This window comes from Larus michahellis, chromosome 1 (assembly GCF_964199755.1).
Source record: "Larus michahellis chromosome 1, bLarMic1.1, whole genome shotgun sequence".
Taxonomy (NCBI): domain Eukaryota; kingdom Metazoa; phylum Chordata; class Aves; order Charadriiformes; family Laridae; genus Larus; species Larus michahellis.
In genome coordinates this window covers 15,570,761-15,594,301 of record NC_133896.1, presented here as the reverse complement: position 1 = coordinate 15,594,301, position 23,541 = coordinate 15,570,761, and the positions used below count along the sequence as shown (strand labels likewise).

General features: G+C 40.6%; 2 protein-coding genes across 3 annotated transcripts in view; one reads left to right on the top strand and one right to left on the bottom strand.

Moving 5' to 3' along the window:
- CDHR3 (cadherin related family member 3) overlaps positions 1 to 13,940 on the bottom strand; it is a 65,151-nt gene extending 51,211 nt beyond the window's left edge. Inside the window, exons 1-2 of the mRNA XM_074571240.1 lie at positions 13,804 to 13,940; positions 13,490 to 13,755 (exon numbers count right to left, since the gene is read on the bottom strand). Of these exons, the coding sequence (XP_074427341.1) occupies positions 13,490 to 13,755; positions 13,804 to 13,940 (403 nt within the window). The remainder of the gene's footprint in view (positions 1 to 13,489; positions 13,756 to 13,803) is intronic.
- The window catches only part of ATXN7L1 (ataxin 7 like 1), a 116,250-nt gene continuing 106,438 nt past the window's right edge, over positions 13,730 to 23,541 (top strand). For both annotated transcript variants that reach the window (XM_074578405.1, XM_074578491.1), the window contains exons 1-2: positions 13,730 to 14,053; positions 14,603 to 14,671. In XM_074578405.1, the coding sequence (XP_074434506.1) occupies positions 13,939 to 14,053; positions 14,603 to 14,671 (184 nt within the window). In that variant the 5' untranslated portion in view covers positions 13,730 to 13,938. The remainder of the gene's footprint in view (positions 14,054 to 14,602; positions 14,672 to 23,541) is intronic.

The window sequence follows — 23,541 nt, the reverse complement described above, 5'->3', positions numbered from 1 at the left end:
ATCAGAGGGGCAGTCACCATGTCCCAGCTAAATGGTTTGTTTGTAGCAAATTACTTTCTATTCTTAAGCAAAAAGATTTTAATCAAGTGTCAGAAACAAACTACATCTTGACAGATTAGCAGGGTTGATGCTGTTAAAACAAATTTGTTGCCAGATTTGTTTACAAAACTTCCCTTTCAGGGATGGGTGAACTTCCTGGAATTTGACAATCTTTTGAATAAATATTGTGGAGGATTTGTAAAATGAACATTAATTAAACTTTTCCTCTGAGTGTAAATCAGGCATTTTGCTCAGTGTAAAAAAATGCATGCAAGCAAAGGGAAGTCTTTTTTTGGGGGGGGGGTGGAGAGGCAAGGAAATCTGAGAGCTCTCTTTCCTTTTACAAACAAAATTTGGGATATAATAACTATGACTAATACAGGAATTGTAATTTATACATTAGTTTTGAGATATCCCTTTTCAACTTTATTCACAGTTCTGAACTGAGCTCAATATGTTTGACTTCAGCTTTCAAATCCCTCAGAAGTTTGCTTATTTTTCTACGATTTTTTTTTTTTGTTTGGCAGTGTTGTAGTTTGGACTGGACTGGCCACTGAGATGAGCATGGGATTTTTTGATACTGACTCCTACACATGACTTGTGTTGCTCTAACGAAGGCCTTTGAGTGTTAGTTTGGATGGGTGGTATCACCATTTCAGACAAAGAGATAAGCTTACTGTCATCATCCATTCATTCTGCTGGGGTATCTGAAAGGACTAGATGATGAAATGCTCATCCTAGCTAAGGAGAAAATAAGGATAAGTATTTGCATTCCACCTTTTGCACTACTGCAAGTTGGGGGGGTGGGGGGGTGGGATTTGGGGGTTTTTTTAATTTTTTTTTAAGTGATCATGAGGAAAATATTCTTCATTTATGAAACAGGAAACAGCAAACCTGCTCTTTCACGTCTAAAGTCAAGAAACAGTCACTGAAGAGCCCATCTATTAGAATGATTTTTCTCCATTGGAGAGGAAATCAAAAGATGGTAACTCTTTTCTAATAAAGCAACAAACAATCCCCTCATCTAGACTAAGATTATTTTTTTTTTTGGTCAAATGCCACTAACCTGGGAAATTAGTCCTTGACAAAAGCCTTCCACTCCTACCATTTGGAAGGTATTGTTTCTGACAAAGCTTGTGGCAGCAACAACTTGAGGGACACCAACATCAGGTGAACTAAGCACACAGGTTGTCAGTAGGTCCTACAGATAAGTTATGGAAGAGTTCATGGACTTCACAGAACACATAGGATTTTAAAAGAATGTATCGCTCTGGCAAACAGTCTTCCTTTGATCCTTTAGGTATCAAATCAGGAGGACTGATTCTTCCCAGTTATCATTCCCTAAAAAATTTCCAGCTTTTGAAATTATCATGACTGGTCTTAAAAGGTTTGATCAGTCAAAGTTACCCCATGCTGCCGCTGTCCTAATTAAATTAAACTGCACTGCGTCCATCCTTCCATAGCCTTGCTGCATGCCTTTGAGCAGTGTTTCCCACAGTCATACATAAGAAGCCGCGTGTTGGCAGGATGGATAAGCATCTCCATTTTAAAGACAGCCTCAAGCTTTTCCTTAAAGAGGCTAACACTGCCACTAACAACTAGGAAATCCTGGCAGATAGTCCACATGAATATCTCTTTCTATATTTGCACAATGTCAAGCACACTATCAGCACTGAATAAATAATAATCATAGAAACCTGGAGTCAGCCAGGAAATAGCTGTGAATGAGATATTCATATTTTAAAACTTGAAACTGCAAAATTATCTTGTTATGATTCTGGGAAAACTGTTCTTTTCCTTTTTCCCTGTTGTTGTCTTTTCCTAAAAAAAGAAGAAATGGTAATCCTGCTGCTGAATGTACAAAAAAAAAAGTTTACTTGGTCCTGTATTACAGAATTACATTATCTGAAGTACCCTGTCTGCTTAATACATAAAATCCCTCCAAGGAGCAAAATGAAGAACAGTCCTGATTTTAAATCCAAAGAATCCATTTCTAACTGAAAAAAAAAAAATAGAAATTGCATACAAATGTATTATATGGGAGAAAGAGGGAGAGCAGCTGAAAAACAGTTTCACCAGACAATCTTGTTCTTGATAATGTCAGGACAAAGTCAACATTTTTCTAAATATGACTGAAACACCATGTTAAAAGGGATTTATATGAGTCATAAATCTTCAAAACAATGAGTAAAATTCATGGGGAATTCAGTCTACAGTTCTATAGAAATAATAATACAAGGCAAATCCCTTTGGTAAAACAAGTTAAATTTGGTAACACTTATTTAATTCAGACTCTTGACAAACATTCAGAGTTGCTCTTTCTTCACAAAAGAATCAATTATGTCTCCTTCTCTGTTGCGGTGCAGGGCTCCTATAGTACACTAAGGGTATTTCAAGATGGTATTTTTAAGGTTACAGATGAGAAGAAACAGATTCTTAAGGAACTTTAAAATCTCTTTTTATAATTACTGCCAGGGATACACGGACAAACATTTTTTTTCACGTATTGGTCATCTTTAACAGAAATACAAAAAGATTCAAGGAATGCCTCAGTATAATCAAATTGCAATTAAGTTAGTTCAGAAGCGTTTGTCAAAAGATATAATGGCAAGATTATAGAGAAAAATAAACTGAAAACACAGAATGCCAAAAATCACCATCTGCTGAGATGATGGAGTATCATGCTCAAAGCTGTTAAGGTGTTACTAGAGCTGTTGTATGTTACAATATTAAACAGTTAATTGCAGTTCATGGGTTTTAAGTAAAAGGACTGGGAAGTGCTTTTTACCATAGCAACCACAAAAAAGAAATCTCTTAAAGCATGTATGCAATGTGCTCCAACAAAAAAGCAAAATAAATATATTTGGAATTCAGCATTTAAACTATAATTATTCAGAGAAATTCCTCTTTCCAAATTTACATTCAGAGTATCCTGCAGAAAACAAGACATTCATTCTAAAATTACCAAAAGTCTTTCCTGCGGGACAAGAAGATGTATTAGATTCTGTATCTTATCTCACTAATAACTGTTAAGATGACTCCTGCTGCTTAGGTAAACAGAGTAAGGAAGAGAATGGACAGAAAATAAAGGAACACTTCTATCATCTCACGGATGTGTGGCCACTTGTGCTGCAGGCAGGGTACGGGTATAAATGAATCGGTCAAGATCACGTGTACTATTGTTTACCTTTTGCCACTCCAACTATTTCTGCTGTGTGCTGAGGTCAGCCTATTTGTGCTCTTTTAGCATGAGAAGCAAGTTACGGTGACAACATTTCTGATTGTTTAATCCCAGCTCAGGTGAAGTTTGAGAGAAGGAAGGGAGAAAAGGAAAGTAAAATGACAGTGACGTCATCATCATTCCTTAAATATTAACACATGACATTTTGATACTGATGGAACCTTTTATCCATGTTCCCTTTTGAAATAAAATGCTGATGAGTAAACCATCTTTCCAGATGTGGTTCAATTTTGATGGAATAGTTATTTTGATGTATGATTCTTCTTAAACCTTTGCAAAGGCTGGATAGCTGTAGGGACAGCACATTAGAGAGGCAGCCCAGCAAACTACCTGGACCAGTGATCTAAAAGGTGAGATAACAGGTGAAGTGCAAGAAAGAGCGAGAAGGAGGCAGTTCCTGCTGGTTGCTATACGCAGAGGATACACTGAGGGCAGGAGACAATAGGAAGGATTTTATTTCACCAGCCCTGAACAAACTAAAGGTTTGAATAAGGAAATATTTTTGAAACATCTATTGTAACCACTGACAACAATTATGTCTGTGTTATCTGCCAACTCCCATAATTATCTGCTGTTGTTTTAAAATTGTGTATGGGAAATTTTGCAAAATCTAGGACCAATAATCCCATGGTTGACACAGCATGCTCTTAGACTCTTACACCACAAATGTAGTGTGAGAACTGAACAGAACGGTTGGTTACATTAAGATTCAGATTGACAAAGACAGACTGAGGGGGTTTCGTCAGCTGATGTAAAAATTTCCATAGGTAAAAATATTAAACACTGAATAAATGGAAGAATTCACCTACATTTGAGCACTTCCAGGACCTAGAAATGCCTTTTGAGTTTTCCCTCTACAAATCCAGAAGACGCATGTTCGTGGCTCCGTGCACACATAAATTGTCCAAACAAGACCATTTCTAACCCCTCCAATGTAGACTCATCTTTCTATTTCAAGGAATTAATATTGTACCGCTATTAAATGTTGTGTTTATCAAGGGACTGTTGTTAGCTCTTTTCACCACAACTCACTCTGCTTCATACAGCCTCTAACTTCACATTAGTTTTTGTTTATAACAGCATGTCATAAGTTTTGCCCCATCAGTTAAGAACAACTTTAGAAATATTAAAAAGTGCCCAACTCTACTGTGACATGAATACATAATTCAACAAAATGCCACTGCTTATGCTACTAATAGATTTGACTGAGTTGTATTATTGTGCTAATTATGATGATGTGTGAGGGCACAGAAGAAAGGCTCCACTGTTCTTGTAAACAGAAGAGTAAACACCTCTTGCCATAGAGAACTGAGTGACAAAATATGCTTAGACAATCTTCCGCGAGATTTTTCAGCCCACCATACATAAAGCCTTCTGATTTTCGTAGCCTTCCTATATCACAGGCTGCAATTGTAACAGTATTTTGAAGTCACTAGTAGCTGCAGTACCAAGAGGAAAAAACGTGTTCTTAAGGCAGAAGGAAAAGCAGGCATTGTATTAGCAGATTATATTATAGAGTCCTTGAATGCACATATAAATGCAAGTAAAAATGTAAGAGCTCAGATTTAGTAAATGCAGAACAAGACTCCAATTCCACACAAGGAGGAAGAGGAGTTTGTGTGTAGTAGCTGCTTTGAATTTGAGTATTTTAGTTGATTTTTATTTTTATTTTTATTATTCAGCAGATTTAAACACAGACAGAGGGAATCCACAGACGACCGCTGTCTTTTGAAGGAGAAGCATTTTTTTTATCTGTCAATTAAAAGATTTGGGAAAGAACAGCCAGTTCCGGCTATAAACTGAAGTTGAACTCCAAAATATTCAAATTATAATTTTATAATGATTTTTAGTTAATTTTTTTTCCCTAAAACAGTATTGCTCACTTTTCATCAGTCTTGTAACTTTTGCATATACCACATGTCATGTGCTGAATATGTACAAAATAAGACTTGATTCAACGCACAGAATTGTATCAGTGGAGGTTATTAGTCAGTTAAAATGTTTGATAGCCATGGATGTACAAAGATTTTCTTAATCTGAACCTGGAAAGTTGCAATCTTAGCTCCTATGTGTTTCAGAAGTGTGTACGCTTCATAGGCAACATGGGATATTCTTCATAATGTCTCAACTTTTATTTTGTCTTCTTGACTAGCTTTGTTTTTTCATTTACCCCCAGAGTATCATTAGTATTGTGTGCTTATACTTTGCCTGGTTGGAGAAATAGTGCCTTAGGAACATTCATCAAACCATAGGTTTCCAATAAATAGACTATCAAAGAAGAACTTATTTATACCACCAAGAGGAGGATCTAATTAAAAAATTCATTAGATCTGTGAGATCGTAACTGAGGCCTATCCACATCTGGTCTCTGCAACTATATTGCCTTTGTAAAATGTCCGGTGAGGAGTATGATGACAGAAGCGTAGGGTAGCATGTGAGACGTTTTGAAGGATGATGGTATCAAAACGTCTGTGAAACAACCTCTCGTTGCATGTAAGCCAATGCTTAAATATCAAACATATTTTTTACTTCAGTTGCCTTTAGTTGTCAGGCATGTCACTCACTATGCCCCAACTCCTGCTAAGGTCTTGGCATCCATTTGGACTGAGTACAGAATTTGCAGTGCTTATCAGAAGATACTATCTTTGACTCTTCCAGGTTGGGATGGAAATCTTATCAGGACAAAGCTCCTCACAAAGTTAGCACGTCGATACAAGGAGCTACAAGAGACTTCCCTGTACAATAGATGAGACACAATTGATTTCTGGCACTCCACTTCCAGCCTCAGCCAGAAATACAAGACGAACAGGCTTGCTTTCTTCTGTGATTTCAACATGTCTGCTTCCTGTACGAGCTGGAAATAGGGCATACCATAACAACTGTCAAAACATTTCAGAAACTCAAGCAAGGTGTGACTGAAGCCAGGTTCTGGGAGCAGCAAGGGCTTAGGGAGCCATGTGAGCAAGGTGGGCCCCCTCTGCTATCGGGCTGATTTAGGGTCCAAACGTGGCTTCCACCAAAGGCATTGCAGTCTGACCCTCATTCAAACATCTTGTCTGGGAGGACCCAAACTTTCAGAGCCATGGATGAATCCCCATTTACAGTGGGGATCAGGGAGCTGCTGGAAGACGGGGACAGCCTGTGCACCAGCACTCGTGGAAAATGGCGGGCGGGGAAGCAGGCCCCTGTGCTGAGGGAAAGGGGCCTCCAGCCAGGGCCGGGGCAAAGCTGGGAAGGACTGCTGGCTTCCCAGGGAGAGGCAGAGGAGAGCTGGCTGCTGAAAGGAGGGGAGAGGGAAAGGGGGCTTCCCCCAAGCAGGTGAGGAAGCATTTAGAGAGCAGAAGGGGGCAACTCCACGCAGCTTTGTGAGGAGAGAGGCAGCTCGCTGGTGGGAGGGCGAGAGATGACTCAAGGCTGGGAGAGATGTACAGGAGAGACCTGTCCTCCACTGAGGAGAGGCAGGGGAGAGGAGACGCTCCTAACTGCAGAGTAGGGGATAAAAAGCAAGGCAGGGCATATTAAAAGACATGTTAGTGTTTGGTGAGGCAGCTTGAGCCCAAGCAGGAGGGCGGCGAGTGAAGGGCTGGGAGCAAAAAATAGGCCCCAAGATGGTGCTTTAGCAGAGTGACCTGGTGGGAGAGGAAAACCCACCCTGCAGCGACAGGGAAAAAGTGGTAGAAAAGAGGGAACAACGTTCAGAAAAGGGAAGCGTCTGGGAGAAAGAGGGATACAAACAGGAGAAATATGGCATTCTACGCTGAGGAGGAACAGAGGAAAATTGATTACGATGCAGTGAGGGAGACGCAGTAAGTTGTTGTTGTGTGCTGCCAACACACACAAACATGGCTGGTGAACAGAAAGTTATAATATACATTATTCAGCAGGGCAAACTTATTTTTTAATGAAAGTATATTTCTATGCCTACCTCATAAGAAATGTGTGAAGATCTTCGGGAACCCATGTTTTGTGGTTTTCGTTATTCACATGGGCATTATGAGAGAGCAAAGCTTAGGAACGTTGAATGTGGACTTAATACTGAGGTGAGGTAACTTTCTCCATCTCCAAGTGTTTTTATATCTCATAATCTAAAGAACTTTGACATGTCTTTCAAAAACGTAAGGAACTCCTACAAGTTTGTTGTATACTGTCCCAACTGGATGGTTAAGATCCTTCCTCTAGATTCTAGATACAGCCTTCGAAAATATTATTGTTGCCATTATTTATCAAGAAACTGTTTCAAATAAAACAAAACAGATAAATATTTAATAAGTAAAATACAGGTGATTTCACCGCACCAGTGCTAGATAGGCTTAACAATTTTAAGAAGCAATACAAAACATGCACTGACAGTGTTTTAAAACAATTACTCTGTGATCTTTCCTAAATATCTGTCGATACAGGGAAATTGAATTTTAGCCTGTCAAGTACTCTTTGACCTGTCGTTCATGCCTCCCATCTTCCCAAATAGAAACACCATTAAGAATCTACGCCTCAGCCTTCCGCAGTGAATGCACTTCCCCGACCTGGTCTAATCCTCAGCTTCTTGCCCCAAGTCCACCTAATGAAGTGTTAGACCAGGGACCTTGGGTAGTGTGTTTTAAGAAGTGAATTTGAGATCGATGTTTCATATGGGTTGTACCATATTGCTGAGACTGGGTTCAGGTGTTTGACGGAGGCGAGGACACGGGGAATGTCCTTGAGGGAGAGAGAATATTGGAAAGGTAGATAGGTCTGAACTGAACTCTCAGAGACTCCTGGCTGAAACCTGGAACTGTTGCAGAAAAAAATGAAAATGCTTTGCTTTTTACAAGCAATTGGTAAGTCCCTGTGTCCAGTGAAGATGCAAGTCTGCATTGTACAAAGCAGTCCTGTGATACACTGATAGTTACCATTACTAGCTTTGGTATCAGAAACACTTCAGCTATGGTAATACAGTTGATAAGATAAATTATCCTCTTGAAAAGCAGGATAAATTAGCTGCAGTACGGTGCTATGTTAATGCATTTAGACTACAACCAATACTTGAGCAAAATTGTTTAGAACAAGCTTTTAGACACTGGAACCGAAGGTCATGCCATTTATTTTTTCACAGTGCTTGCATAACTCGCATGGGTTTAAAATGTGTAGCAACTGTTGATTTCCACCTCTAGCTCATGGCCTTTTTTTGGTAGTATTTTTTTCTTCAAACTTTTCAGAGTTCACTGTAATAAGTTACCTTATTGTGCATTTTCTGTTCATAGATATGTGCAGTATACCTCTCTTTAGATTTACCGTTTCAACTGATTAGTGCTGCTGTAGTGTTTCGAGCATAGTTTTGTTTTGGGTAACGCAATTTGCAACACTTGTTTGAGAAATATGTTTTTGTTGGGATACAAGAGTATCTCGCTTTGAATTTCTTTGTCAGTTCTCCATTTTTCTGACTGTTTCTTTTTTAAGTGCTGGCTTCTTTGGCTAAGATGGAACCAAAAGCTTAATTTAGGGGGTTTTTTCTTGTGTTATTTCAGAGGACATTAAAATAGATTTCTCTGCTACAAGTGTCTATTTAATACAGTTTTCTAGCTCAAGTCTTCTATGATGGCACTCACAGGGTGTTTGAGACACCATCTGAAATTACAAAGAGATCAGAAATAGTACAGGGACTGAACTTCTGGCCAGAGTGTCTCTAGGGAGACTGGCTGATAGTGGTTTTTACATTTGTCTTGGTAAGTACCATCCTGTATGCATCTTCTTGCAGAAACCTCAGATATAGGACTTTTCAAGTACCTGTTTTGTTTAATGAATTTAGCTACTCAAATTATCCCATAGCAGGCTAGGATGCAACACTACTAAAAAAAAAAAAGTTGCAGAATCAGTTTCACCAGAGAAAGGCAGGACTATCTATCTGGTGGGTTTTGCACCTTCTCAATACAAACTTCTCTGGTATCTTTTCCCCTGAGGTACAGCTCTAGTATTAAATAGAAACTTCATCTATCCACTGTGGAGACTACAGATAGATAATCTATAGGTTAAAATTAGCATGAGTGTAAGAAACCGCTATAAAAATAATTTGCACACGAGTCAACATATACATTAGTTTTACAGTTCTTAAAATCCTGGAGGAGGATTGACATTTCTGTACTTCTGTGACTGACAGCCAGCTAGTTTGCTGGTGCTTTTCTTTAAGGAAGTCTCGTGATTCATTTATTGTTCTGTTCACACCAAAGCAGATACCTGGGTTCATAAAACTGTCTGCTGTGTAATGATTTCTGCTATATAGGATAAAACCACTATTATGGTAAATTCATTGCAAAATAGCATCCTGAGAAGTACTAATGGATCTCTTGCCAAACTGCTTAAATTGTTAATGACTTTGTCACAAGAACATCATATGTTTATAATCTTATCATGATACTGAAGCCTTATACAGCTGGGATTTTTCTAATACTTTTGTAGCCAGTTTGAAGCCATCTGGTGCACCGATTGCCAGGTACACACAATTTAAAGCAGAGGGTCACAAATTTTTGTTATTGTTATTGTGACTATGCATGCACCTTCAGCAAACTCATGATACTTTCTCAGTGTATGACTGTGGAGTTGAAATGTAATCATGTCATTATTTATTTGTACATGGTGACTACATATGATATTCCTGGTAGCCACATGTGAGAATTGATGTTTTAGTTTGTTATCTCTTATCATTTAGATACTGAAAACTACATAAATGTTGATCTCCACATAAGTCAAAGATTGATACACAGCTTTGGATCTCTTCTAAATGTCATAACTTTTCCTGTGCTTTTATAAAGCCCAAGTCTTTAACTATAATTCTAGTAAGTAGATATAGGAACATATGATTTTTATCTCCTAGTTATTTAGCGGAAAGCTTGCATTTGGAGATCGTCTTATTAAAAGACTAGTGATATATGGATTAAAAAGATTAGAGTTACGGTTTCATCTGTATTTTGCTGCTTATTAATTAAAGGCCTTAATTTTCTTATAGTTTACTTTGTTATGATTGGATCACTGTAGTATTTAGAAGCTGCGACCAAGATCAAGGCTGCATTATATTAAATTCTGAAAAACCACATAGTAAAAGGAAGCGCCTACTTGGCAGTTGAAATAAAACAAGATCTACAGGGATTGGGGAAGGACAGAAGTACCTTTCCTGACTGACTTAATTATTTTTCTATGGCAGAGTGACTTGTTCAAGGTCATAGAAGAATTAAGTTTCTGTATTGGTGAGCAGGTGGAAAAGAAACAGAGGATGTTTAATCTGCACTTTCATGTGCAGTTTTTTTACTTATTTCCTACAGAAATAAGTCTTCTGTAATCATGTTTGTGCTTTTCCCTCCTTTTTTTCCTCTCCACCCATAACTTTTGGATCCGTTGACTAATAGAAACAAATTTGAAAATGGAGTAAAAGTCTTAAATAGAATTGTGTTTCTACAAATTTTGTGAAAACAGATGCTAGGAAAAGGGAAGAAGAAACCACCCGAATGCCCTTGCTATGGTAAAGCTGCAGCCTGAGTTCACATTCACAAGAGAGAACTACGTATATTCCCAACCTTGGGAAAAACTTCTATACGGTCAGATCGGCTCTCTTCCTATTTCACTGTAGGGCTCCAGAGCATAATGCACAGTTGTCCATGCTACATACACAAGTTTGATTTGGCTCCCATCTGGAGTGAAACAAGTAATGTTCTTGGGGACAAGCCCTGGTGCAGAACGGAGGCTACTTTTCTGCAGCTTCAGGACTTGCACCCTACAAGCCAATGGAGACAAACTGATCTGTAGGTTGCTCAGGGATGGGGCTCGTTCTTTTGTGGAGATCACAGAGGTAGCACAAACATAATTAAAGCAGAACTTGCACTTTTCAAACAAAAGGTGCTGATCACTGGAAAGTTGGGCATATCTGTTCGGATGATTGTGGAACCATTTGTTTAATGATAATGTTGTTCTTGAATACATATGGTAGGGAGGAGGAAGAGTTCCTTTGGGAGGGCTTTGGAAACCTTTCTCTCAAACTGTAAGTCACTGGATTGTTTTAGGAAGGAATTGGTACATCTTGCATCTTTGATTTTATGCTAATTTTCCTTCATATGGTCTGTTTCTGTTAGAGCCTAGACTGTAGATCTGCAGTGTGTCATGGTAAGCAGCATGTAGATTAGTGCCATGTGTTAAAAGTTGGAAAGTTTCTTCACTTTTTTTGCTTGGTTTGTGGCAGCTTGTATTAAATAGTTTCCCCCTCCCCTTTTTTCTCAGTTGTGTGGTTAGGAATTGCTTTATTGCTTGCGTATCCTGTGGCAGTGTTTAATATTAGTCAGATGTTTGGCCATACGTACTTCCCTGAAATCTTATGTCAGTTTTCATTGATGGGGATTTCCTGGGTGCTCACGTGCCTTTCTTTTCTATCTTCTCTCCAGATACATGTCTTGGGTAATCACAGAAGTGTTACACTATAAGCTGTGCTTCGTACCTTCTTTAATTATAAGACTATTTGGCCGCTCTCAAGACTTTTGCACAACTATCTTGCAGTGAATTTGAGCACAAGTACCAAACATGGTTGATTATTAACTTCATGTCATTTATCATTCCTCCTAAGGAGCTCCATCTTGCCATTCCTGACTAAAGAGTTTTATGTCTAGTGAGCAGGGTTTTCAACCTCAACATAAGCAGTTTATGTCTCTTCTTTATTTTTTATTCCTTATTGATGATTATGTCTCTTTATAATTAAAAACACCAATCATATCCATTTCCAGCTGAATTTTGCTAGACTGAGTCAAGCTCTTCTCATACGACAGACTCTTAATTCCTCTGATCATTCAGATAACCCTTTCCGCACTTTTTTTTGTAGGAAGATTAATTTAAACTGGTGGCTAGAACTGTACTTAATATTCCAGAATAATTCTTGCCAGGGCTTTGTATTATATGATGACTACTCTTCCTGCTTCTGGAAATTCTGTGTGTAATATATCTAAGGCCACACATCTTATGGCTGCTTCACATTTGTTGCTAATAAGCCTGCTGCGATTGACTGGTTCTCTTTTGGGGGGTACTTTGGTGAGCTTTCTGCTCCTTTGATTAATTGTGCTCCTGTAGTTTCCTGTAGCAAATGTTACATGACTGGAGGCACTCTGGCCAGGCCATATGGTATAAAAGGGTATTCATGACAGGATTTGTATATTCCAGCTACTTTTTGGAAGAGGTGGAGTGTGAATGCTGTCTGTATTTAATACTGCATCTGTTGACAGTGTATATAAGGCAAAGGGTGTTTGTCCTTTGCCCCAAATGTTTATTCATTTTAGCACTGTAAAGAGACCAGTGTCAATGAAGTTCTAAGAAATTTACTTAAACCCGCTGTAGACTGCAGTACCATGTACCTTTCTCCAGGCAGCATCAACAACTCCTGTCCTGCCCCTCTGGCCACTGCTCCAATCCTTGAGCAGGCCCTAAATGCAATTCTTTTTTCTTGAGTCTAGATTAGTTCCATACTTTGCTTCAGTGCTGTCCCACAACGGTCTGAACCAGCAAAAAGTGAATGGTGATCAAGAGTCTTAATTGCATGGCAGGGAGGAGAGGTAGGATGGGGAAGGGACCACTGAAGGCCCACGCCACCACTCTGAGAAGTGTCTGTTGAACTATAAACTTCAACCGTCAGTACTGCTGGGGCTGTATGAAAGATGCAGCACGTGGAGTCACTGAGGCTGCTCAAATGAAACCAAGTCCTTCACCATCGGTGTTTATGTTTGGCTTCATAGGTGTGAGCTGGAGCAATAGGCTTACGATGTAACTCCTTACCGGAATTAGGTATATTGAGTACAAAATTTTGATGGTAGTGTTATTTTCTATTTTCACCTCAATGGAGAAATAAACTAAAAATGACACAGTACCAGATGAAAAGCACGTACATCCCATAGGTTATGTAGAGCGAGATGAAAACCTGTGTGTTATTGGAGAGGAGCGGGACCTGCGAGTTCAGAGCTGCTGTACCATAGCCTAAAAAGACCAAAACAAGCAAAAACCCATTTCCAAACAGTCGAAGCCTGTACTCAGACACAGATGAGGCAGTACTCGGGACAACAAAATGGCTGTGGTTGTGGTTATAGGTGATCCACAGGGGCGCAGCTGGAGGCAGTCGGGGGGAGGGGGAGCCCCGACAGTGCGTGGCCGGTTCCGGGCGCCGCCGGGGCGCCGTGCCGCAATTACCGAAACCGCGTCCCAGGCACTTACTGCGGGACGCTGCGAGGCGCGGGGCGCGCAGCCCCGGGGTGCGCAACGCCAGCGGCTGCCTTCCCCGGCGAGGCTCTTCGGCCGCCTGCCCCGCTCCGCTGGGCGCGGCGGCGGCTCCGCGGGGCCAGGCCGGGCCGGGCGGGGGCGCGGAGGGGCAGCGCAGGGGGAGCGCGGGCCCGGCGCTACCCTCGGGGCGGGCAGCAGGCCCGGCTGCCGGCGGCGTCGCGGAGCGCGGCGCGCAGGCGCGGGGGGCGCGGGCATGCGCGCTGAGCGGCGGGGAGCCCGATCTGATAGGGAGCAGGGGCTGACACTACCCCCGTGTGGGCGGCGGAACGTCCCGAGGATGACGTGCGGCGTTCTCGAATCCCGTGTCTCGCTCGCTCGCTCGCCGCCGCCGCCGCCGAAGGAAACGGGAAAAGCAACAAGGAGGCAGGAGCAGGCGCGGCGCCATGGCGGCCCTGGAGCGGCCCGTGCCCAGTCCCGAGGCGTTCCTGGGCCAGCCCTGGGCCGCCTGGGTGCGGGAGGCCGCCCCCCCGCACGCGCACGGCGCCGCCCCCCCGCACAGTAAGGGCAGGGACCGGCCCGCGGCTCGGCACGCCGCTCCCCTCCCCCGGAGCGCACGCACGGCGGCGGGGCCGGGGGCCGGGGGGCCCGGGCGGGCCGACCCCCCCCCCCCCCCCTTCCCCGCTCCTCCCGGGGCCGCGCTGCGCGGCGGGAGGTGCCGCCCCCCCGGGCGCTCAGCTGACGCGCCGAGCCCCCGGTGCCATGTGTGCGGGAGGCGCTGGCGCACGCCGTGCCGTGCCGCTGCCCCGCGGCGCGGGCTCCGCCGCTGGGCCGGCGCCGCGGTGGGGGAAGGGGGCGAGGGGGAGGATGCGCGGCGCGGAGGGGCCGGAGGATGCTGCGGGGGGGGTTGGGGGGTGGGCGGAGGGTGCTGCCGCGGGGGGCCCGGCGGTTCCGCTCCCTGGCAGATGCTCCGACCATTGTGCTTTTGCTGTTGCAAATAGAAACACCGCTCACCTCCTCACCTCTCCTCCTCCTCCTCCTCCCCCCGCCAAACAATAAATGCACACCCCTGGGCCCTCGGCGCTTCCTGACTCTGCTTCTCTTCTGCAGGTGTAGATCTAGAAGAGACTGGAAAGGAGGGTGGAAAAAGCAGGGAGGTTATGAGGCTTAATAAAGAAGGTAAGTGGATAGTGGTGGCACACCTCTCTCTACCTGTCTGTCTCTTGGTGGCTGTGGATGACTGTGGTTTGGCCTTGACAGGGTAGTCTAATAGCATGTTGATCTCCCTGCTGTGAAGAATGTTTCAAGATTGGATACATGCAGATGACTGTCACTGTGTTAACTTCTTTTGAAGTACGAGTATAACAGGTGTATGTATGCAACTGACAGACATGGTAAAAGATAAGGCAATTTTAAGTCAAAAGACAACTACACATCAGTGGCCATATTGGATTTTTTTTAAGGACTCTGTCGCTTCTTGGTGCAACACTTCACTTGCTTCTGTGTGAAGATAAGCACATAAACCTGTGCGTCAGCTTTAAACGTTATATTATCATTGGCGACTGTAGTGAAAAACATTTTCACTTGCGGAGAGAAATGGTCTGTTACGATCTTTGAGTTCATTCACTTTAGCTCAAGTCGCATTTTATTATTTAATTTTCACCACCGAGCGTGACATACAGTCACCTGAGTGGCTAACATCTAATATTATCTTACATTAGCCTAACCCATGCGTATTATACAAAACCAAATATAATAGGTCATTTGGGCCGTAAGGTTTTCTTCTGGTACCGTAAGTATGAATAGGCAAATTCCTGGCTATTGGTATTTGCTAGTATGCCATGCCTGACACAGTCAGTTGCGAGAGTAGAAACTTTAGTGGTGAGTGTAGGCAAATCAAATCGACACATTTCGTTTGTGACATGCGCCATTAACATCATGCTGGGGTAACACCTAATGCAACTAGTGAAAGGGTTTGGGACATATTTTCATATAGCTTTCTATTTGTTTCTGTTCTGTTAAGAAAGCGGTATACATATACAGCCTTTCTGTCATGAGAAATATTTCTTGTAAAGTAAGTTCATAATGAACAATCCCATCATAATGAAACTTCCGTGTGACTTACTGATGCTGAGAGAAATCCCGCTATTACCTGTAATGTTGTAATATATATTCTGAAATGATGTTAAGTTTCTTGTTATATTATAGTTGTCATTACACGTGTGTTTAATTTTAGCATCTCGGCAGCTTAAAGGAATCTTATGTTTTCTAAACAAGCTCTTGAAAAAAGAATGAATTAATCAGTAGCGTAGATTTGTGTGATAAACTATGAAATTGGAGTACACATTAAATAAAATTATTTAAAATACCATAAAACCTCCCTTTTGAAAGACCTTTATAGAGATGCCAAGCTTGATCGTGTTCTTGTCTTGATTCTCACGTGCCTGAACCTCTCTAATTTGCCACCCCAAAAATAAGAGGTAGAACTGGGATTTCCACGTAGTATATCTATAGGTAAAAGGTTCAAAGCTCAAACAGTTTATTTGTCTATCAGTAATGTTTGATTAAAAAGTAATAGAACAAAAATCTTGCTACTGGACCTTGGCCTTCATAAGGAGCTTAATTTGTTGAGATTAAATGTTTTGCACCTAGAAGTCTTTGAAAACAAATTCTTATTGTAAGCTTACTTGAGACATAAAGATTGAAGCACATCCCTACTCCTTAGTCCATACCTAATATGAAGATTGTTTCCTAGAACGATGCAGTTTAGATTATCAGACCTAGTCTATCACTGTTTATTTCTGGGGAGGGTTAGAGACTCCGTTAAAGCAGCTCTATTTAAACTCACTGTCCAGAAAAATTATTTCCAAACAAAGTGTGATGTCGTTGCTGACATTATGATAGTGACAGGTGTGAAACACTTCCTAGCGTTTATAGTACTTACATTGTAATACAGTTTAAAAAACCAAAACTGACTGTTATATTTAGAAAATAAAAAGCTTTAGGAATTTTATTGTTTCCAAGTAGTAACTTGCTTGAAAGTGAAAGAACTTTCACGAAGCTTGAATAAATTAGTATGTGTTGAAATGTTTCTACTGTATTCACTTAAGCAGTCTGTTAATACAGGTGTTTTCACCACACCCATCTGTGTGTCTGAACACCCACTGTAAATCTTCCTTGAGCCTCACTATCCTTATTAATAAAGGTGGGGAAAAATTTGAAGAGTTAGATTGGTCTGCAGAAAACATTGCTCATGTACTTGCAGAAACGCTTGTGTGCTTATTCTGATCTTGCACACATCTGTCGTGTGACATTGACTTTTTGTATTTGCTTTGTTCATAGTCAAGAGTCGGGATTGTGCTAGGTCTTAATGCCAAACCCAACTCATTTTTCTTTGCAATCTTACCTGTTTGTGTAGGCCTTCTTATGGCATTTGTGGTGCCAGGAGATTGTAAGCGGTGTCTTAGAAAAATCTGGTATAGTAAGTACCAGAAAATATGGTAATCGTACCTGGGGGATGATGGACAGACAGGACTTTTAAAGTATCGAAAATTACTGTCCTGTTTGATAATCATAGTGTAAAATCTGATCTTTCTGCATTTACTTCTTGTAGTATTTGTGTGCGTTTTGTCAGCTTTTGTTGATACAACCAGATTTACATGGCCGTTCACTTGTAAGCAGTTAAGCAAGGAGCCTTTTTAGACTAGTGAAACTGTGTGTGTAGAACGTGGTGTGGGAAGACAGTGATCTCCTCCAGACCAAGGTGTTTTACTTTTTGGTATTGTAGAAAAAAATGATGTCAGATGTCAAAAAGTGCTTCCAGCTAGCTTCATCCCTGCATCACTGCCTCCTTTCTGGTTGTGTACTATTTGTGTTTAGAGTGATGGGCTGCTCTTCCTCCTCTTGTTGACCCAGACAAGGACCTGGGTGGCAGCATTCCCTGGTGACAGTGGGGAGAAACACTGCCAAATCTCCGCCTGCCAAAGTGGTTCATACTTCTTAGCACATCCGCTGGGCAAAGGGGTCGCAGTCTGGCTGTGCTGTTCATTTCTGTAATGTGAGAGATGCACCAAGGCCGCATGCCCCCTGTGCCCCACCTTTAGGGCAGAAGTAAAGACATAGAAATACTGCTCACAGCTTTCCTTTATTCTACAGTGTATATGTAGGCAGCACAGAGGGAGAGAAATTTCCTGAATGCTTGTTCAGTTTTGCAGACAGAATTGCTTTTTGCATGCTAATACTTAACTTTATGTTTTCCTTTAGCAAATGTGGTATGTCCACAGTTGACTTTTACTGGCATGTAGATTTGGGGAGAGGAGATTGCCAAGTTGCAAGTGTTCACAGAAAATCAAAAATTTTATGCATAAATGTTTGTGCCAGAAAAAAAACACTTATCTGCTTATCTAATCAGGAAGCAGAAACAGTATTGTGTAACTTATCTGACAAATCACTACCAACCAACTGGCTTAGCTAAAAGAGGGGTTATCAGAATTGTAGCAGTGTTTAGAATTTATATTGAATTTTAAACAGTGGAATGGTGCTTCTGGAGAACTGAAGATTTTTTTGTGCATAGTAAAAAGAGTCTATATTTAGTTGTCAATTTGTGTCCTGTAAAAAGTCACAGTAGCTTGAGATAGATACAGTGATCTTTTATTATCAGTCATAACCTGTAACTGACTTCAGATTAATTTTGGAGGCATATGTTTTACTTTGTACAGCGTTCAAGAAAATAGTAGAAGAATGTAAATTTAGTTGTCTTACTTAGAGAACTTTTATTAATAATAGGTTGAGCAAATGTGCAATCATTAAGTGCTGGGAGTACCTTTAGGTAGGTACAGGCTGTAAAGGAGCAAAAGATACCCTGTGTATCTTCACTAACTACATCTGGGTTAAATGTCACCTATGGGATCCAGATCTATATCTGAGTACTTGGTGTCATAGCCAACTTCAGTTTCTCAGTTCAGTGGGTTTGTATTACTGAGGTTTCAGTCTGATGATGTGTGTATTTTGTCTTAGTCTTTTCACTAACCGTACTGACTCATTATTGTTTAGCGTTAGGGATGTTACATAAATAATTCTATTCCGTTTTTCTGATGTTGTATTAAATTCGAGATTCTCTATGCTTATTGTGCAACCCCAAATTTGACCATTTTACTTGATGATTATACATGCAAACTGGAGTTTTAGATCTATTGGCTAGTTGTTTACGATATATTTTACCTATTTTGACTTCCCATATAAATATCTGATGGCGAGCTTTTTGGTAAATCCCTTGGCAACACCAGAACAAAATTAAAGGGATACCTATTAGTTTTGCTTTCAGTATTTTTTATTCTTCAGAAAAATATCTTGATGATTTTATCATTCTTCGTGGAAAAATAAGGAGTTAAGGGTGTTGAGAGATGGTAGGAACACTTCTATAGGAAAAAAAGCATATAGCATACCACATTCTATTTTATAAAAAGCAAGAGGAAGAGAACTAAAATTATTTATGAGGAGATTGTGAAAGAAGAGGAGACGACAAAAACAGCTGGTTAATGTAAGCATAGGGGTTGGGGTTGATTTTTTTTTAATTATTATTTATTTTTTGTTTACTAGTGGTTTGCTGTTAGTCTCCTTTAAGAGCATATCAAACAAAAACGTAAGAATAAGGCATTCTTGTTTTTCTTAGCCGCCTTCATCTTTCACCTTTTTGTGGTGGTAGGGAATGTTGGAAAGGGCTGAGAGGGAAAGGAAGTTATAACAAAGTTTTAAACACATACTCCAAAAGAAAGAGGTGAGGTTATTGAATTTGGACTGCCTTAGTTGGTAATTTTGGGTTGGTGTTGGTTTTGGTTTTGCAGTGGGCAAAAGAGACGTCTGAATGTTGTATAATTTTCTTTCTCTTCCCTGTGAGCTAATAAAGGTCTTCCAGAGATACTGGTCCTTAAACAGGTGTAATATTCAGGTGGAGCTCGAGAAGTGAAGGAATTGGCAGGGTACAAAACTGTGGCTGTTGTCAAGAGAAACTTTTTCTTGTCATTCTTATCTTTATACTGGGAATAAGAATAGTGAGCAAAGGTCCCCATGGGGGTTTTCCTTATTTTTCCTTAGGGTGAGAAATGACAGTAGGATTGAATTCTGGTGAGCTTTCTGGTATTCAAATGCCTGATCAGTTTAGTATATGATATCTGACTTGGATTTTTTTTTTTTCCCCGTGGACAGCTTCTGCAGGGGCGTGATGTGGCTCCTGGTTGTGGCTGTCACCTCATTTAATGCGTCTCAAGGAATGGTGACAGAAGAAGAATGAAACATTATGTATGTGATAGTGCCCAGAAATTTAGTCAGAATTGTAGTTTATCCTCATAGTTACATGGTTATTTTCTGAAAGCTGTCCTTTAGTTTCATCAACCCACACACTGGATAAAAAGAGTGGAGTAATGGTAAAGCTCTCTGATCAGACATTCTGTATTTTGAATCAGGATTTTGATGGTTTTTAATATGTATCTAAAACTGTTGTTCTATAAATGATTCTGTTAGGTGGTACATATCTTGATGGAGTTCAGGTGATATTTCTCCCAGTATTTGTGCAACAGTTATTCTGAAAAGGTTAGTTCATCTGGAATTTAAGGTACCTCTTTTGAACGCTGGCGGGGAAACCATGTGTGTTTTTTCAGTCAACTGACAGTGCTGTCACTAAAGATCTGTCTCTGTCATTCCTTCTACTTGTTGTAATTTATAACAGGACTTGAGAAAGAGGGAAATGACGTGTTTGCTAGAGCATACCCCAAACCCTGTTGTCACCACAGAAAATGAAATGACTTCTTATATCTAATTTTGATTGAGATATAGAAACATGTGTGTTTTCTTATTGATCTGCCTCTGTCTGCGGTTAATAGTTCATAGATGAAATATAGGTTTCCATGTATAAAAAAAGACTACACAAGAGCTGAACCATTTCTACTGTGAAATGGAGTAATTTCCTTGAAATGGGCCTTTTGTTCCTAGCTAATTAAAAATTAGGACATTATCAAGTTCTGTTTTACCTTTGAGGCAAAAAATGTTAGCCGTTTAACCAAAGCTGAGGTGTATGAGATGGAAGCAGTGGAAAATGCTATAGAAAACATGTTTCAAATCACATTTTGTTTAAGTTGTGGATCACAGGAGTCCTGTAGGCACCCAGCATAAGTTTCTGTTAGTCCCAGTGAAAGTTTAGATTTATAATACTGCATGGATTATTAAGAAAGATCACCTTCCATAAAAATAGTATATAAATATGAGTATTCCTTAACGAGTTAACTGTACCATAAGGTTATATGTGCTATGACAACTTGTTATTAAGAATAGTTTTGGAATAACTAGCAAGAAAGATTTTCAGTTTATATGGGAATGGATTAATTTACTGGATCTCTCTGTCTTCCAAGTTCAACTTGGTGCAGAAGTTCTTCAGCTTGTCCTTGAAAAAGCTGATTCAGGAGTTAATGGTGCAGGATGCCAGGTGAAGTTGGTGTCTTTAGGTAATTTATATGCCAAAAAACCTGTGGTGAATGCTGTTGTGACACAGTGACAGAGGTCTTTCAGCAAGCCTATAGCAAAAAGTCTTTGATGGTTCTTTTGCTGGATGAGAGATAGACGCCATGTGGATAAAATCATCCATTTTTTTATTGTAGTGCTGTGCAGCTGTCTAAGCTGACTCAGATTGGAGATGGAATCCAGCGCAGTTGCTTAAGACCAATGTGGGGCAGCGGAAACCCAACTATTGCATGCATCATTTCTCTCTTTTTCTTTTTTTGTCTCTTTCTATGATTGAATGTTGATGATTTTAAGGGAGTGATTTTGTCATAACTCGTTGTATGGCTTATTAAAAGTTATTCTTGAAAGCCACTGATGTTGCTGGAAAAGTGGGCTTTCTGATTGCTCTTGGTCCTGTATTCGGTGGAAATAGAGATGAGTTCTGAAATGTTGTGTTTATTATTCAGCAATTTCCTTTCATAATTTACTAAGTTATATTAATAATGCAGCCCTTAAGCCCAACACATCTTCCTATTTATCTGTATTGTTGACAGCAATTAGAATTTAGCATTATTTGGTCTCGCTGCGTTTTGGTTTCTGTATGCGCACATTTGTAAAATGTATGGTGTTAAAAATAAGTGGAGTTTGCTGAGATCAGAAAGAGCATCAGCTAGAAATAGCAAAGAACTTGAAGACAAAACTTCTATTCTAGGTTCTGCATGACCACTGATACCAATGTACGTATAGTGCAGTTTCACTTAATCCCTGGGCCCCTCCCGAATCATCTGTAAAACGGAAGCAGTTGTATTGTGACAGAGCTGTGCTCAGTACACAAGGGGTTTAGGCTTGCTTCCCTTTCCGTTCTCTTGGAGCAGGTGTTCAGCAGAAGAGACAGAAGGGTGACTGATGAAGTAACACCAAGACGTAAGAATGACTGTCAAAGGGCAAGAGTTCATGGGGTTTGATTCTGTGTAGCGATCTTAGCTGTGCTTTTTTCTTTGTTTGTTTTGTTTGTAATTTTTTCCTAATATACAGTGTTTGATGCTTTCTGTCTAGTCATTCTTTCTCGTCCTTTTCCTACTGCAGGGGGCTAGATATAGGGGTTGGGCAAAGGCTGGGAATTTGAAATTATATTTAAACACTGCTAATATCATATAAGTAATAGTTGTTGACAAGTTTGTTGGATCAAAAGTGTCTTCTCTAGAAAGACAGAACAGGATAGACTGGACCTCTCCAGTGGGAGAATAAGGTGACTTCAGCTTGTCATTGTTCTGAGCTGAAATGGTCAGAATGGAAGCAGAGATTTACAGAACTGTAAATCATCATGTGTGTTCATCTTTGAATCTCAGGTATTCTGTCCTCAAGTGGCCTTTAGGCTGGCCTCTTGTGATTCTCCAGATTAGACAGATTATCAGGTGGCAGTTACCTTTTCCAGTTATTTTTTTAAGCTGCTCTTAGCTGTGTCTCATTGAGACAGGATGCTACTGATGATGTAAATCTGAAAAGTTTGTTGGACCCATGCCACCACAAAACCACTGACAGAGCCAAAACCTTGTTTGTTTGGGGTTGATAATGGAGACAGTCAGAGGACAATGGTCTGGATGAATATAAGTAATTCATCTGTTACTGCCATGATTAGGGAGGCAGTATTAATATTTACACAATCCTAATGCCTAGCAGCCCTATCAGTGACTAGATGCTACTGTGCAGGGTACCGGTGCAGCGAGCAAGGGTGTGTGCATGCATGTTGTGAAATCGTTGTGCTGCAGAAAACTAATCTTTTAATACATGACGAAGCAGGAGCTTTAATATTGACAAACAAAAGCACTTAGTTGTGCAACGTGATAGGTGGTAGACTTTAGCCGAAGCTAAAATGGCTTTCTTAGAACTGTGGCAAGGAGAGCTCTAAGATGATGTTCAGAGGGCAGTGAAGTAGTTTTGCAAAAGCTTGGAAGGTGTCCTTACTCAAGTGTGGAAGTTGACCTGAACGAAAATACAGCCAGGTTGTTAAAAGCTTAGTAAATGGATACTGACATCATGCGCCAACTAGAAATGTGAGCAAATGGTGTGACAATAAGTAGGATGCGGACAGTGTAGCGTAGGTAAGACAGAGGAGCCTGGAGAGCAAAGATGAATCGTTCCCAGTGTTGAAAGCTGGAATGGAGGATTGTGTGTAGAAGGATGCAGAGACAATAATGGTAGATCAGTATGACAATATAGAAGAAAAAACTTTTGGAACAGTGTGAACAAGCACGATAATGTTTGTCAAGACAAAAAAGAAGAAAATTTTAGTAATAAATGTGAAATGAAGGCCCAGACAAATCTTCAGTTCTGAAGATGTTTAGAGGAGACTTTCTCCTAAGGATGCAAGCCAGGAAGAGTCATTTAGATATAGACGTAACCTGAATGAACAGATCAAGAGAGAAGTCATTGTCAAAGATGACATAGTATTTCCTATCTGAATGATGGACAAGATGATAACACTGTCCACAGTGATCAAGAAAGGAGGAGGAGAAAAGAGGGTGGGAGAGGTGAGATCTAAGTTCTGTTCTAGCTGT